Here is a 16,287-nt window from a genome sequence, read left to right as displayed (position 1 = left end):
TGGTTCTCAACCAGGGGTACGCAGAGGTCTTCCGGGAGGATACATCAACTCATCTAGATATTAGCCTAGTTTTACAACAGGTTCCATAAAAAGCACTAGCCAAGTCAGTACAAACTAACATTTCATACAGACAGTGACTTGTTTATCAGGCTCTAAATGCTATACACTGAAATGTAAGTACAATATTTACATTCCAATTAATTTGTTTTAGAATGATAGGGTAAAAATGAGGAAGTCAGCCATTTTTCAGTAATACTGTGCTGTGACACGTCTGCATTTTTATGTCTGATTTTGTAAGCAAGTAGTTTTTAAGTGAAGTGAAACTTGCAGGTACTCAAGACCTATCAGACTCCTGGAAGGGGTACAGCAGTCTGGAAAGGTTGAGAGCCGCTGTCCTAGACCACCAGCCCTGCCCTGTATTCACTTGGCTTGTTCGTGGAGCCTGCAGCAGACAGGAGCCCTGGCTAAAGCACTGCGAAATCTTAGCACCCTCCTCCATCCTTATGCCAAGAGGAGAAGGGAATAACTCATGAGATTTTGCACACTGCTTAGAAGGAGAATTTACCCCAGGCACGGGGGTCAGGAGGGTTTTCAGGAAGGCCTCCACATTCCTCATCTTTCAGTTTAATCTACCTGTTGGCATATGTGGCCCTCATTAACACTGAAGCCAAGCGCCTGCTTTCTGCGTCACAGCATTCCCTGCACGGCCACTCTCCTCTCTGTTTCTCTTGCTCCATCATCGCACCCTGCCTGTCTCTATCCCGGCATGTCCATGCTGCATCACTGGACCCTGCTGCTGTCACTGCACCCCCATTCCACCCCAATACCCTGCTCCATCATGGCACCCCCGCATCCTGCGTCCTGTCACTGCATCCCCTGCGCCATCAACACACTCAGTCCTCCTCTTTCACCACTGCACCCCCTCCCTCGGCCCTCTGCCCCCCCTGCTCCATGGCTGCCCCTTCACTGCCCTGCCTCCTCAGTGCAGCCCACCGGTTGCGCCGCTTATTCACGCTCCAGCTTGGTAAAGCTCCTTGTGGTTGTTGCCTAGAGTCTGCTCCATTCGGATGAGCCAAGAGACAAGTGTTAAGTGTCTCCCGGCTAAAGAAAGTAAGTGCAGAGGAGAAGCCACGAGGAACGTTTGGGCAGGTTCCCAGCCATCTCTCTGTGCTGAGCAGTGGGATTACTGGGGGATTCTGGCCCAGGCATGCAGGCTGTTCCTTCCCATTGGCTGGGAAAGCTTCTTAAAAATGGAGAGGTGGTTTCTGCTAGATCAGCACCTCGGATTCTTTGCCGACTTTAAAACATAAGCAGCCACTGACCCACATCCACAGTGTAAACACCTTGGGGCTCAAGCGGCAAGCTGGGCTGCACCCAGGGACTCCCAGGGGAGAGGAGTTGCTGGGGGGTGTCTCTGCAGCAGCTGGAGATCACTGCATGACCCCACCAGCAGTAGGTGGGCCAGGAGAGGACAGGAAGCAGTGCAGGGTTTTTGCAATCCAGGTTGAAGGGGGGGAAAAGCCTCCGTGGGGATTTTGCTGTCCAGGAAGAGGAAAGAGGCTGCTGCCCGACATCAGCCTCTGCTGTGCAGCTGCACACCTGTCATGGAGCTAACCCCGAAAGCCACGGTCTAAGCTAACGTGCCCCTCCAGGACCCAAGAGGCACCACCACAGATTGGCTCCCTGGAAATCGGTGGGTGAATAAGCAGCCGCCGCCGTCCTGCCAGGTTTGTATCCACCAGCTGCACTTGGATGATCGTTGATTCCTTTTGCAGGTTAGTGGTATGTGCAGGATTGTATCTCAGGGTAGTGCTGGTCTCAGAGCATAGCCTATTAAGAGGTCAGCCTGTGCCAGGGAAAGCTAAGCTAATTCTCTTCTGGGTGCTCTCGCCCTCTGTGACACGGATCTGCTGCTCTTGGAGGCTGGGAGTGTGAAGCCTGGCACCACTGCCTGGAGTAGGGACCCCACTGAGCTATTGACTCCTGGTGCCAGTCTGCGCGAGTTGTGGATTCCACTAAGTTCAGAGGCTGGCTATGGCTGGCTAGCTCCCTAGTGGTGGGATCCTGCTGCGTGTGGAGGGTGCATCTCAGTGCTAGCCCACCCTGCACACAGAAGCTGAGGGTGTGACTCTCATCATTAGTACGCTGCCCTTGCATGTGGCTTCTATGGCACTAGTGGTGAATCTCACCCTGGCATAAGTGAGGAGTCAGCACTGAGTTACAGTGTTGGTGGGTGCTACGGGAACACCTGAGAATGCACGTGTGACGCGTTGGGCGTTAGTGTTCGGGGACGAGTCTCCGCGTGCCAGTGATCCATCTACTGTAATGTGCATTTAAACTGGGAATTGATTGATTTATTTTTCTTTAATATCCAAACAAACCTCCCCAGCACTGGAGAAAATAGGAGTGAGCAGTGGTGTGCAAGGGCGGGACATATAGCACATCAGTGCATACACCCCTCATAGCAATGATCAGAACAGCCACTTTTTGTTGTGAACTTCTGAACGGGAAACCTACATGCCCCCGCACCAGTCTCAGAGCCACTTGCTGCAGTAAACAGCACATTAGACCAGGTTTTGCAAATGAGGAGTCAGAGGGTCAAATCCATGCCCTGGAGAAGAAGCTGTTGATTGTTCAGAGGGGAAGAGACATGTTGTTTATGAGCACTGCTTCCCCGCTTCCCAATAAATCCCTGAACCTGGTGCTGGAGCCCAGAAGTTTAAAGCTGACTGAGAAACATAAGGCTGGGCGGAGGAAACGAACAGCAAGAATCTGGGGCCAGTGTCCAGGTGTCAGCATCTTTGTGTGTGTGTGTTTGTTTATCAGCAGATGCTCTTCTGAGGCAGCTGCATGCATCAGATGATGCCAGTGGTCCAGGTCCACAATTGGTCTGGGAATCTTTGTCCCATGAGAACACATCCCCTCTCGTACAATGGTAACTTGCTTGCCAGTAAGTTGGAGGGGTTTTTGGATGCAGTGAAGAGTGGTGTGTATCTAAATCAACATGCCGTGGTGCTGCTGTTTGAGGTGATCATTTGGCGCAGTGAAAGGGTTAGAACTGTTGGTGGTTGACAGCAGAATCTGGATTTACCTCTCACCCTGGGCAGTGAATACTTAGCATGGACATGCCTTTCCAACAGCTAGTTCCTGCTACTGTCTGTTACTCATTTGCACTGAGTCAGGGGGACTTGGGTGCAAGGCTCAGATTGGAAGGAACTTCTTTGATTCTTTTTGGCAGTATGGTTTAGATAAATAAACACAGCAATGGGGGAATCAAGTGTCCTGAGTTCTAATCCTGACTCTGCCACTGGCTCACTGTGTAGCCCTGGGCAAGCAATTTAACAGCGCCGTGCCTCAGTTTCCCCATCTGTAAAACACATGTTTGTGAGGGGGAGTGAATATTAATGAGCTGTGTACATGCGGCACTTTGAACACTTAAGGTACTGTGTGAGCGCCAAGTATTATGTCTGGAAAGTCTTTCATTAGACTGCAGGTAAAGAATGGTAGAGCTTGAGGGGTGGTAGCTGGGGCCCCTTCTAGATGGGCTGAAACACCAGACAGAGCTTGCTGGCTCCTTGCCTGCCTGATTTCAGAAGCTCACAGTGCATGCTGGTTCTGCACATGAGGATCATTTGGATTTAACAAGGAAACACTGCTTAAATCCACCCTCACAGCAAGATCCCACTGGCCATTCATTCCCTGCGTGACAGGTTCCCAAAGACTGGTGACTCGGGGACACTGGACTAGGCCTTGTGGGAGAGGTGCCAGAAATAGTCTTTCCAGATTCCCTTCGACAGAGCTTGGCCTAAGGCACTTGCCGATATTAGGGTGTTGTGGTAGGACAGCAGAATGCTCTTTCCTGCCTTTTCAGGAGCAAGGTTCCTCCTGGTGGGGGAAGGGAGACTCTGCTGCCCCTACTTGTATGAGCTGAGCCTGGCTCAGAAACCTGATTAGTGACAATTGGCCCAAAGCCAATGTCGCCTTCTCATGCAAATCAGCCTTGCAGTGCATTGTGGGTACAGCAGTATCCCTTACTATAGGCCCACAGGCAATCTCGCCATTTTGGCAGGTGCCACATAGTTCCACTCCCTGCTCAAGCACCTGCTCAAGTGGTGATTGCAAACACCACCTGGAAACACCCAGCCCTATTTTTATTTGTAGCTGTGCTGTGTTGACCCGCTGATAGCCCTGCTCCATAACCAGTTTGGATGTGAAATACCCATCCCTGGGAGAGTTGGTAACCTCACAGAACTACTGAGGCATGCTGGTGCCGGAATGGGGGAATTAGGGGCTGCTCTCCAAATTGGATTCACCCAGTGAATATGGTTTATGCTAAACCACTCTATCCTCCCCCCTGAGGATCTCAAAGGGTTTTATCAACAGGAATGCTGTGCTTTGGGGTCTGAAATAGACTGTCTCTGTTACCGGAGTGGCACAGAGAGGGGAGGTGACTAGCTCAAGGTCTCTGACACACACAGAGAGCCTGAGGCAGAGCTGGGTATAGATCTTAGATCTCCTGCTTCCCTGTCCTGATCCTGGTCTGTGAGAGCCTCCTTGGCTCATGGCAGTCCCAGATCAGAGTGAAGGCTGGGACGTCCCAGGGGTGACTGCGGCAGGGAATGTGGCCATCATCAAAGAGTGACCTGTCAGCTCAAAGTACCGCAGCCAACGGAGGCATTTGGAGATTTGTTGAGGCTGCATCACCAAGAGAGGAAAGCCAGGCAACTGAAATGGGGAAAGTGGCATGGCAACTCTGAGCTAAGCCTGGGGAAAGCCACCTGTTCTCTGGAACCTGTCATAGCAGGTGCTAGCCACGCCCTGGCCAGGCATGAGAGAATGCTATGTGTTCGTGGCTTATTTACAAAGCAAAGAGTTTGTTCCTCCAGCAACATGGAAAAGCTATTGGGTGACAAGGAGAGAGGCTATGGCCTCCCCTTGCTGATGTTGTGTGTTCAACGGGAAGGGCACGACAGGCGACCTGGCACAGACTGCAGAAGTGAGAATAACAAACCCAGACTGGCCAGTGGGACCAAAATTCTTGGTCAGCTTAAGGCTCCTGAGAGCAACTCACAAGACACTCCCCCCCAAATTCCCCCTGCCTTTGTTCTGGCCACTCCATAGAGGTACAGAGCCCTAATCTCTCTGGCATGCAAATACCCCACAGCTCCAGCTTGCGCACACACCCCCCTTTCAAAAATCAGTCTCCTCGGCAGCTCAGAAAGAGGGTGGTGTGTGTGGAAGGGAGATGGCCTGTCTGCAGTGTGCTTGGGCCTCTTGGGAGACCAGGTGTTGTTCTATAGCAGAACTATTACGGGCGCCGCTGGAGGCCCCAACCCACGCCAGAGCTCCGGTGTGCCAGGCACTGCACAAACACAGCTTGAGCGGCAGTCCCTGAAGAGCTCCCGGTCTAATGCGAGACGGCAGACCGAAAGTGGGAGGGGAACCAGCAGGCACAGAGAGGTGAGGTGACTTGCCCAAGGTCAACCAGCAACAAAGAGCTGGGACTAGAGCCCAGGTCTCCTGCCTCCCACTCCAGTGCCCTAGCCACTAGACCACACTCCATCTCCACGTGACGAGGGGCAGAGGTCAGAGAAGGTGGGAGCAAACACGGGCACAAATGGACAAGTGCACAGCAGGCTTCCCTGTAGAAAAGGGGCGGTGGAGCTCCAGGGAGAAGGGTGACTCTGCCATTGTAAACATGTGTCCTGTATGCTGTTCTCTTCCTGCAGCTCTTGGAGATCTGTCTCTGCTGCTTGCTCTCTCCCCGCTCTTGACCCCCGCTTGGCATTGGGGCTCCTCCCCCAAATCAGAAAATGGGGACGTCTGACTCAGAGGAGGGCCAGTCGCCAGCTTCAGTGAAGCCCCCAGATGGTGGCTGGGGCTGGATAGTGCTACTGGGCTGCTTTGTGATCACCGGCTTCTCCTATGCCTTCCCTAAGGCAGTGAGCGTCTACTTCAAGGAGCTGATGCACGACTTCCACGTGGGCTACAGCGACACAGCGTGGATCTCGTCTATCATGCTGGCCATGCTGTATGGTACCGGTGAGAATGCTAGTATGAGCCTCGTCCGACCATCCCCCTACCTCAGCCCTGTTCGAGTACACATACAGCTCTGCGCTGGCTTCTACCTTGGGTCTTGAACTTTCTCGTCATGCTTCTGAACTCTCCTCTCCACTTCAAAACAAATGGGGAGGGGGCCAGGGTGACAGAGGACCTCGGTCCCCAACAGCTTTCCAGAAGGGGGATGAGCATGCTATGTTGCTGATATATGCCTCGCCCACCTCCCATGCCCCAGTTACCACCTATGTCTCCATTGGAGCCTGAAAGATCTCATTGACTGTTCATCAGCTCCATTCCTTGGTCAGCCAGAGGGGTCCCTCGCTTCCCTTTTGCTCCCCTCACTGCATTTGGGTGTAGCTGTCTCCACATTACATCAAGTCTCTTCTTGCTCCGTGGAAAGGGGGGAATAAAGCCAGGTCTCCCTTGTGGCCATGCAGAGCCAGAGCTACTCTGTCCATATCCTAGTGCTGACGCTCTATCTCCGAAGGAGAACTGAAGGGTGAGGGAGGGAGATTTCCTTTAGCCTTGGCATCCTGTGTTGACTTGCTGCAGGGGGGGTGGAGAAGTCGCTCAGGCCTACCTGCCTTAGCTCCTTGTTTCCTCTGGTCCTCACTCTGGCTGCTCTGCCTCCCTTCAGGGCCTGTGAGCAGCATCATGGTGAACCAATTTGGGTGTCGGCCGGTGATGCTTGTTGGTGGGCTCCTGGCATCCTCTGGTATGATCCTAGCCTCCTTCACCACCAACATCATTGAACTGTACCTGACGGCTGGCGTGCTGACAGGTAAGATCCCCACGGAGGGCAAAGCACAGCATCTGTGGAGGTGCCCCTGTCAGAGCCAAGCAGGTAGGGACTGAGGATGGGCGGATGATGTAGGGAGGGATAGAGACAGAAGGGACCTAGATGATGTCTAGCTACCATGGTGACTGGAGATATATAAATATGTAAAGGCAGAGAGGGGAAGGAGAGATCGGGGTGACGGAGAGGCCCTGTCTATGCTTGCACTGGATCAATGTGAGCAAGAAACATGCTTAAATGCAGTTCAGGCTGGCAAGCTGCTACCACGGTTTCCCTGAGGGAGACAAGGCATAGCAGGGAGAGAAAAGAGTTGTGGGGAACACTGGAGGGGGTGATGGGGTCTGAGTCCATGGAAGGATTACATGGTCATAGGGGAGCGAAGTGGAGACTGAGTGAGAAACACACAGCTTCATGACATGATTCCCCCGCTCCCCCCCTCCATTTCCTCTGGAGAAACAGAGTTTGGTTGCTAGAGGATTTTCTCCTTGCTGTGGATGTGCTCATGGAGCTGACGTGGCTGTTGTAACGATAGCTTGCCATGTCAGCAGCGTAGATCACCAGCTTTATGGCACTGGCTCTTGAAGCTGGAGGAGGGCAAGAAGAGGGGTCTGAGACTCCTGCCTGCCTCCATCTGGAACTGCAGACAGATGGATGGTAAAACACCGGACTCAGAGATGGCCCTGGGACCTCACTGTCCAAGACCCTGGCTCCCTGGCTGGCAAAGGCTGAGAGCGCTGTGGGGACGATCTGCTCAGCACTCAAGGGTTGGTGGGAGAAACACCTTAAGTGTGGCTCATTAATTGATTTAGCAAGATTTGACGGGTTTGGGAACTCCACACACCTTCTTCATAGAGAAGTCATTGTGGTCTGGCAGAGGGGTGAGAAACTTCTGAGACTCTGAGTCTTTCTTGGGAAGAGAGACACACACCAGGAGGCGGAAGAACCCACGGTAACAGGAAAAAAACATGCAGGTCCATTAATATTTGTCTCTTCTGGATGCAACCTTGCAATGGAACAGCCTGAGGTGGGGGGACACAGTGGAACTGATCAAGAGTATAAAAGATAATAGTCCAAGTAAGGTAATGGTGGAGCAGTCCTGATGCAGGCACTGAGGGAAAGGCCTGCCAGTTAGAATGGGGTAGCCAAAGGCAGGTGACAGTGGGCTGTTCCCAGTGCAGTGTAAGCTCTTTGGGACCCGGTCTCTGCCTCTGCCTATGTGTTTCATACAGTAAGTCATGTGCGAAAGTCTAGAGTCGGGAAGAGAATGTAAACTACATGCTGGGACCTTTGGGCTAGGTGTGTGCATGCGGAATCTCAGAGAGGTTTGCATTGGTTGCAATCCTCTTGTCTCCATTGTCTAACCCCCATTAGTCTCTCCATCTCCTCCTTCCCTTAACCTTGCACACAGGTCTAGGAATGGCTCTGAACTTCCAGCCCTCCCTGATCATGCTGGGCACCTACTTTGACAAACGCAGACCTCTGGCCAATGGGCTTGCTGCAGCTGGGAGCCCTGTCTTCCTCTCTGCCCTCTCTCCGCTGGGGCAGGTCTTGCTCGAGAAGTTTGGCTGGCGAGGGGGATTCCTTATCATGGGGGGTTTGCTGCTCAATTGCTGCACCTGTGGAGCTCTCATGAGACCCCTCAAGGCAGGCATGAAGCAGAAGATGGAGAGAGTTCAGGACAAATATGAAGCCAAGGAGATGCTGCCCATTGGGGAAAGGGCAGAGGAGGCCATAAGCACCACTGATGGAGCCAAGAAGTCAAAGAAAACCAAGAAGCAGCAGCAGACCAAGAAAGGGAAGAAGCTGTTGGATTTTTCTATCTTCTCCAACCGGGGATTTGTCATTTACACCATTGCTAAATTCATCATGGTCTTGGGTCTCTTTGTGCCCCCCATATTGCTGGTCAACTATGCCAAAGACACAGGAGTGCCAGACACGGAGGCTGCCTTCCTGCTGTCCATCATCGGCTTCATAGACATCTTTGCTCGCCCATCCTGTGGGATGGTGGCCGGGTTGAAGTGGGTGCGTCCCCATGTCGCTTACTTCTTCAGTTTTGCTATGCTCTTCAATGGGCTGACGGACATCTGCAGTGCCAGGGCTAGCAGCTACACAGGGATGATCCTCTTCTGTATCTTCTTTGGCATCTCCTATGGCATGGTGGGTGCATTGCAGTTCGAGGTGCTCATGGCCATTGTTGGATCCCAGAAGTTCTCCAGTGCCATTGGGCTGGTCCTGCTCATCGAAGCCTTTGCAGTGCTCATTGGGCCACCTACAGCAGGTATGTTGGTGCTTTAGAGAGCTGTTGGTCACCCAGCTGCCCTCTCCGCCTGATACTGAGACTCTTGATCAATAGGGCAACACTAAGGGATAGGTCCTCTCAAGACTTTGGAGGCATCCAGACATTTTAACTGCATATTTCTAGCCCTAATTATTGATGGGTGAAATGGTATCTGTAATCATCCAATGCCTTCAGAACCTGGCATCTGAAGGGTTCACGCAGCGGCACCTCTTTAATTCCTGTAGGGAGAGGACATCTAAGCAGATTACTGAGGAACTGAAGGGAGTTGAACAGTTCAAATTCTATTTTTAGAGTGGAATGAACAAGGGATTATTTCATTGCCTCTGTTGGCACAAGTGGGGAAAGCAGATGCCCCTGCTTTATGATGTGTGGGTAAATACACCCTTTAAAAAAATCCATTTTTCATAAAGCAATACATCAGTAGTAACACCCTGAGCTTGGTTTTGCATTTCAATTCTCTCTTTTAAAAAACAGACCATCTGAAATGACGACTCTGAATCCAACCCAATGCACAACAAAACCGGTGTGGGCGTGAGATATTCTTTTTGTGAATTCTATTAGTTTTGCTAATAAAAAATTAGCAGCTACGTTAGTTAGGGCTCCCTCTAGTGGGATCCACCCTCAACATCCCTTAATCCTGACCTAGGTCCCATACACAGTTCCGCCCAGACCCCATGTAGCACTGCCTCCTATTGCACAGCTGGAACTTTACCTGAGTAAGAAGAGAAAGCTATGTTGTGGTTAAAGTCCAGCAAATACTGCAAAAAGCATCCGTGAACCTTAATGTGACTAAAACCAGCAGATTCTCATTCACATTCAGAGCCCTTTGGCTTTGTTGCTGTGCATATTCATGAGCGTGACTATTTTTGTTTACAGGAAGCACAAGTCTCATGAGTGTTCGTGGCAATGAATTCCTGCCAGAGTTGTGCACAGGGCCATCTCAAAGAGACGATTCAAAGCCTGTCCTCCAATAAGGGAGTGACAACAATACCATGACTAAGATGAGTTGATCGCGATTGGTTTGTTCCCTTGGGAGGGAGTAGTGTGCTCCCACCCGGCAGGCTGATGGTGATCTGCATAAAGTGTTTGACAAGGCCTGAGCACATTCAGCAAAGTCTGTTAGTGGATAACTGGAAAACAAGGGCAAATGTACTGAATACATTATTTGCTGTGAACAGGTCGCTGAGGTTTCTCTGGTGTGTCATAGGCAATGCCTATCAGTACCCAGACTGTGACACCCCCTCTGCTCCTTTCCTTAAGCTAAAATTTGAACCCACATCTCCAGCCCTGACACGACAGTGCATGAAACACACTGTATGAATGAGCTCCTTCCACACGCTGCGCTAGCCATCCCTCGGCCATGCTAAATCAAACCCTCCACTTGCACAGTTAGTAAGATGCCAAAGGGGTCCTTGGGGGAATAGGTTTGCACATCACTGCGTTAGAGCCTTTGAAGGCAAATGATTGCAGCGAGGGAGATTTTAGGTTAGATATTAGGAAAACGTCCTAACTGTCAGGGCAGTTAAACACTGGAACAAGTTACCTAGGGAGGTTGTAGAATCTCGGTCATTGGAGGTTTTTAAACAAACACCTGGCAGGGATGGTCTAGAAAGATCATACTTAGTCCTGACTAGAAGACCTTTCGTGTTCCTTTCTAGTCCTACACTTCTATGATATCTCAGTCTTAATTTGGGTCACCATGAGAACCCTCACTAACAACAATAGCACCAGCTCGTCTGCTCTGATCCCAACAGGAACAAGCTTAGTTCCGAGTGGGAATAGCAGCCCCAACCAGGAGGACACTGGCCCACTGCAGGGAGATGTCTGAACTAGACTGTGAGAGCGAGGTAGTTATTCATAGGTCTTAATATAACAGCCATGGAACCAGGAGAAGGGGACATTAGCTCAGCATTGCTGGTGGGCCTGTCAGTATTCAGCACGTGGTGACCTGACAGCCAAAAATGCAAAGGTTGGGGAAACAGGCCTTTATTAAATGTTGCATCCTGTATGCAGCTCTGGAGCAGCTACTCAGCAGGAAGGAATATGGGAGAAATGGCAACAGAATATGGGAGAAAAGGGAGGGCAGAGACCATGAGGGGATCTGAGCAGCCTGGAGAAATGCTTGATCTCTTCTCCACTGATACACAGAGTTTAAGGCCAGAAAGGACAGGTCTAGTCTGACCTGTATAACACAGGCCGTTGAGCCTCACTCAGGTACCCCTGCATTGAGCCCAAGAACATATGCGTTAGTCAAACACATCTTCCAGGAAGGCATCCAGTTGTGATTTGGAGAGGGGGTCTGGTTATTAAGTCGATTCCTAATGGTGGTGAGGGACAAGGATAGTGGGCTGGTGGGAGAGGGGACTAGGTTGCTACAGCCATGAAAGCAGGACCATCTTTATATGCTGAGAGCAGTTTGTGAACTAAGATAACCAGAGAGTAGCCGTCACAGTAACCTTGGCAAAATGGAGCTGTGGCTAAGCTTGTGTGTTCAGCCTATGCCAAGCTGAACAGAATCTAGCCCACTATGTCTGGCAACTGTAGGAGCCCGATGGTGGGGGAAGCTTGCATCAGTTGGTAAACACAGTCGATCTGACTCAAGGAAGCAGAAATTGAGTGGGAAGGAAGAACGGTTTTTAACAGGGTCACTTTGCTTGGCATAACCTTACCTGGCAGCTGCTAGGCTGCAGCAGGATCCTACAAATTTATTAATGATCTGGAGGATTATTAATGATCTGGAGGATGGAGTAGATTGCACCCTCAGCAAGTCTGCGGACGACACTAAACTGGGGGAGTGGTAGATACCCTGCAAGGTAGGGATAGGATACAGAGTGACCTAAACAAACTGGAGGATTGGGCCAAAAGAAATCTAATGAGGTTCAACAAAGATAAGTGCAGAGTCCTCCACTTAGGAAGGAAGAATCCCATGCACAGCTATAGACTGGGGACCGACGAGCTGGGCAGCAGCTCTGCAGAAAAGGACCTGGGGGTAACAGTGGATAAAAAGCTGGATATGAGTCAGCAGTGTGCCCTGGTTGTGAAGAAGGCTAATAGCATATTGGGCTGCATTAGGAGGGGCATTGCCAGCAGGTCACGGGAAGTGATTATTCCCCTCTATTCGGCATTGGTGAGGCTGCATTTAGAATATTGTGTCCAGTTTTGGGCTCCCCACTACAAAAAGGATGTGGAGAAGTTGGAGAGAGTCCAGCGGAGGGCAACCAAAATGATTAGGGGGCTGGAGCACAGGACTTATGAGGAGAGGCTGAGGGAACTGGGCTTGTTTAGTCTGCAAAAGAGAAGAGTGAGGGGGGATTTGATAGCAGCCTTTAACTACCTGAAAGGGGGTTCCAGGGAGGATGGGGCTAGGCTGTTCTCGGTGGTGGCAGATGATAGAACAAGGAGCAACGGTCTCAAGTTGCAGGGCGGGAGGTCTAGGTTGGACATTAGGAAAAAGTTTTTTACTAGGAGGGTGGTGAAGCACTGGAATGGGTTACCTAGGGAGATGGTAGAATCTCCATCTTTAGAGGTTTTTAAGCTGAGGCTTGACAAAGCCCTGGTTGGGATGATATAGCTGAGGTTAGTCCTGCTTTGAGCAGGGGGTTGGACTAGATGACCTCCTGAGGTTCCTTCCAACTCTAATATTCTATGATTCTAAATCCATTTGCCACAGAAAAATGCAGAATTTTCATTTTTACAGAGAATCTTTAGTTTTTGCATTTTGTGAAAAAATAAAGCCATATACAATAAAGCCCCATTTACCCGCGCTTCCATTCTCCAGCTCTCCATATTAAACAAACCAGGGCTGACAGCCCCACAGCTGAAGCTCTTTGCCCATTCTCTAGGTGATCTGAATTTCAGATTTGCTATCTGGCAGCGGTTCCCCTTAGGTCAGATAAATGGGGTTCCACTGCATATTGGGGCTAGGGAAACTAAAGTTCAGTGTTTCATTTTAATCACAGGAAAACATGGATTTTTGTGGGTTTTTTATCAGAGAATTTATCAGAGTTTTCTCACAGAAAACTAGGATCCCTCATCTGCAGGGTTGAAGGCCTGACAGGATTTGCTGTGTGTTACGATTGCTTCCTGCTCTTCCCTACTCTTTAGCCAGCCCGGAGTCACATATAGGGTTCCACCACACACACAGAGGACAATCCTGACTTTCAGTTATCCCATGAGCCCTACCTTGTGGGACAATTCAAAGAACCCCAATATTGGCTTTAAGCAATATGCTGCAGCACTGCATGTGACTGCACTGCCTCTTCTGAGTCATCCTACTGTGATGCTAGAAGATGGATTGAAACAGTGCCAGACCACATCAGCATGGTGTCATGATTACTTAACCCCTACAGAACAAAGGCAAATTAGTAGCTACAAGCAGTGTCACCTCTTGTATCACAACCCATCTGTTCTTCTCAGCCAGCACAGAATGGCTTTTTGTTGTATATTGTCTAGGGCTTTGTCAAGTGTAATTTTGAATATCTCACTGAATAAAGCTTCAGTCTCTTTCCTTAGGAAATTATTCCCCAGCCAATGAGAGCTCATTGAGGTGATGCTCTCAACTACTTCCTTGTCATTGGAAAAAAGACTTGCTGACAGTCTAACACTGATTATTTCTCATTCGACTACCAGGACGCTTGGTGGATGCATTCAAGAACTACGCAGTCATCTTCTACCTGGCTGGCTCAGAGGTTGTACTCTCTTCCCTCTTCCTGGGCATAGCCACCTACTGCTGCATGAATCAGGGGAAGAAAACATCCCAGCCAGAGAAGACTTCTTCGGCAGGGGGCGGCAGTGACACCGAAGAGGCAGAGTCAGACACGCAGGAAGTAGAGGATCATGGTGGTGACAACAACCACCTATCCCACAGCACTAACACTGCTGTCATCATGGACAGCGATGCAGGGAACCACGTAGCAGAAGACCACAGTGCAGATGGGGTTGGGCAGCCTGAGGGTGAGGGGGCAGTGCCAGCACCAGGTGAATGCAACTCTGGCCAGAGAGTGGAGAGTGAGAGTTTTTAAACAAGTTAAAGGCCAGGAGGAAGAGACAATGCTAAAATGTGTGACTAGTCTGGCTTGGAGACAAAAGTGTATGGGGGAAGGGAATATGAGCTAGAGGGGAGATTGTCTTGGGGAAGAAGCTGGGTGGGGGGAGTTGTGAGGAACAAGAGACAGACTCCAAGAACAACAAAATATTTGTGTGTGTGTGTGTATGTGTGTGTACTGCAAACACACTGGATGTATTCAACACAAGCACAGATAAATTGAAAACCAGATTCACTTACAAATTGACCCTGAAAAATATTTTTAAACGGCTGCCGAGGCAGCCAGCAAACTTTCAATTTCCCCCTGTAATATCACACTAAGACAGAATTAGGGTTCTTTACGAACATAGCAGCTACTATTTACTGTCTTCTATGCTTCTTCTAATCTCCCTCTGCTGTCAGGACAGACCCAGCTTCATAGACTGCAGAAGAGGCCAATATGCAGTATTCCTGAATTTGCCTCTACCACAAGAAGGGAGTTTGGTTTAGACTGGGGTGGAAGCAGCTGATGGGGTAGGAAAAAACAGCTAGAGAGCAGCTATAGGAATTGCCATAATTCAGGTCAATAATCTCTCTGACTTTGCCTCCAGCCATAACTCACGCCTCAGAGATAAGCATAGCCTTCTCCTTCTTCGACACTACTAAAAGCGATGAGGAGGAACTTCATTCTGACCCCAGCTCAAGATTATCTGATGGGATGGCAGGCCCAAAGCAAGTGGGCTGTCATGTTTCCTGGGTAAGGAGGGAGAAAGGGAGAAAAGGCTCTATCTAGTTAAAGGCACAAAGCAAGGAGAGACAAACTAAATGCCATTAGCTGATGGCCACCCTGCCGCTGAGTCTTACAGATGGAGCCTTGTGAGTAATTCCTTTCCCCATAGGCTGCATCTGCAAGTGAGTTGGGCTAAGGCGAGAGTAGTTGACATGTGAGGGGAACAACTTTGAGCAGGGAGTTTCTCTCTTCAGGGCCCAGGTAAAAAACACACCATGTCTCGAGGGATTATCCATGTGGCAGCAATGGTACAAGCGGGTTGGAGGGGTGTTTTTTTAACTAAAAGAAAACCCCTTACATAAAGGAATCAATGTTCAGGCAGAAGAACAAGCAGCAGCCAGAGGATGCAATGAATGAGGGTGTTTGAGCAAGTAGTAAATCAGGCTTGGGGGCCCCCCCAGGATTAAGAGATGGATTTCTGGATTCCAAGAGAACAACCTTCCCTCGCATGCTTAAACCACACTTAATCCGCTTTAGAACTCGGTCTACTATGCCACTCCTAGCCAAAGCCCTTCCTTCCAGTTTCCTGAATTACTTCACCTCAAACACCCCATGGCAGCACCTCAAGGGACCTATTACAACACCAAGGGATCAGAAGCCAAACAGAGGGCTGTACGGCAGGGATCTCAAGGGCTGCAGAACAGGGCATTTCACTTCAAGTCCCTGGCTCAAATATGAACTAGGGGGTAGTGATTAGAGACATTACAAACTGATAGCCCATCTAAATCAAATTTGGTGGGGAGAGGGAGAAGGTCTCACTCTAGCTGCTACTGCAGAAGCCACCAAATCACAAGTGGTATTAATTTGCTGCAGTAAGGACAGTTTTAAAAGAGAGACAAGACTTGAATGAGCCAGAAGGCCTGCAACCAAGATGTGGTCCCGGCCCCCTCCATTTAGGACTCAACGGAGACAAACTGGGGGGGCAGAATGCACTGTAGCTACCTCTTCTTTCTGTTTAGTAGGCTCAGTCTGCAGGCCTATCAAGTCAGTAACTTTCAATCAGCACTATATTCACATTAAAATTTATCTAAAAACCCTCAGAGAAATCTGACCATTTTTGGAGCATCCAGATTTAAAATGCTATTAGACTTGCAATAGAAAAGGAATCAGACTAGTTAATAGAAGGTCTCCTCAATTTCCATTTTCCTGCCTATATAAGACAGTTAGTTCTTTAGAATATATTCTCTGTGGCTTTGTCCAATCTCACACTTTAAAATGACTCATGAGAAGGAGCCTCCACCACATCTCTTGGGAGATGAATCCAGTTTAAATAGACCTCGCTGGCAGCAAATGATTCCCGCTATCCAGCCAACATTTTC

The 16,287-nt window shown here is 49.8% G+C and overlaps 1 protein-coding gene across 2 annotated transcripts; it reads left to right on the top strand.

Moving 5' to 3' along the window:
* The first annotated feature begins 4,252 nt into the window (after window positions 1–4,252).
* SLC16A8 (solute carrier family 16 member 8) lies at window positions 4,253–14,282 on the top strand. Of its 2 annotated transcripts, XM_067559023.1 has the most exons (5): window positions 4,253–4,461; window positions 5,730–6,042; window positions 6,698–6,841; window positions 8,265–9,134; window positions 13,785–14,282. In XM_067559023.1, exons 2-5 carry the CDS (start codon window positions 5,814–5,816, stop codon window positions 14,174–14,176), a joined length of 1,635 nt encoding a protein of 544 aa, XP_067415124.1. In that variant the 5' UTR covers window positions 4,253–4,461; window positions 5,730–5,813; the 3' UTR covers window positions 14,177–14,282. The 2 variants fall into 2 exon arrangements, with proteins under 2 accessions (XP_067415124.1, XP_067415123.1); XM_067559022.1 differs by lacking the exon at window positions 4,253–4,461 and having other exon boundaries at window positions 5,611–6,042.
* The last annotated feature ends 2,005 nt before the right edge of the window (window positions 14,283–16,287 follow it).

This window comes from Emydura macquarii, unplaced genomic scaffold, assembly GCF_026122565.2.
Source record: "Emydura macquarii macquarii isolate MOO-44397 ecotype Brisbane River unplaced genomic scaffold, CSIRO-AGI_Emac_v2 contig_2205, whole genome shotgun sequence".
Taxonomy (NCBI): Eukaryota; Metazoa; Chordata; order Testudines; family Chelidae; genus Emydura; species Emydura macquarii.
The sequence above is the reverse complement of the archived record's forward strand: the minus strand, read 5'-3'. Positions and strand labels throughout refer to the sequence as shown.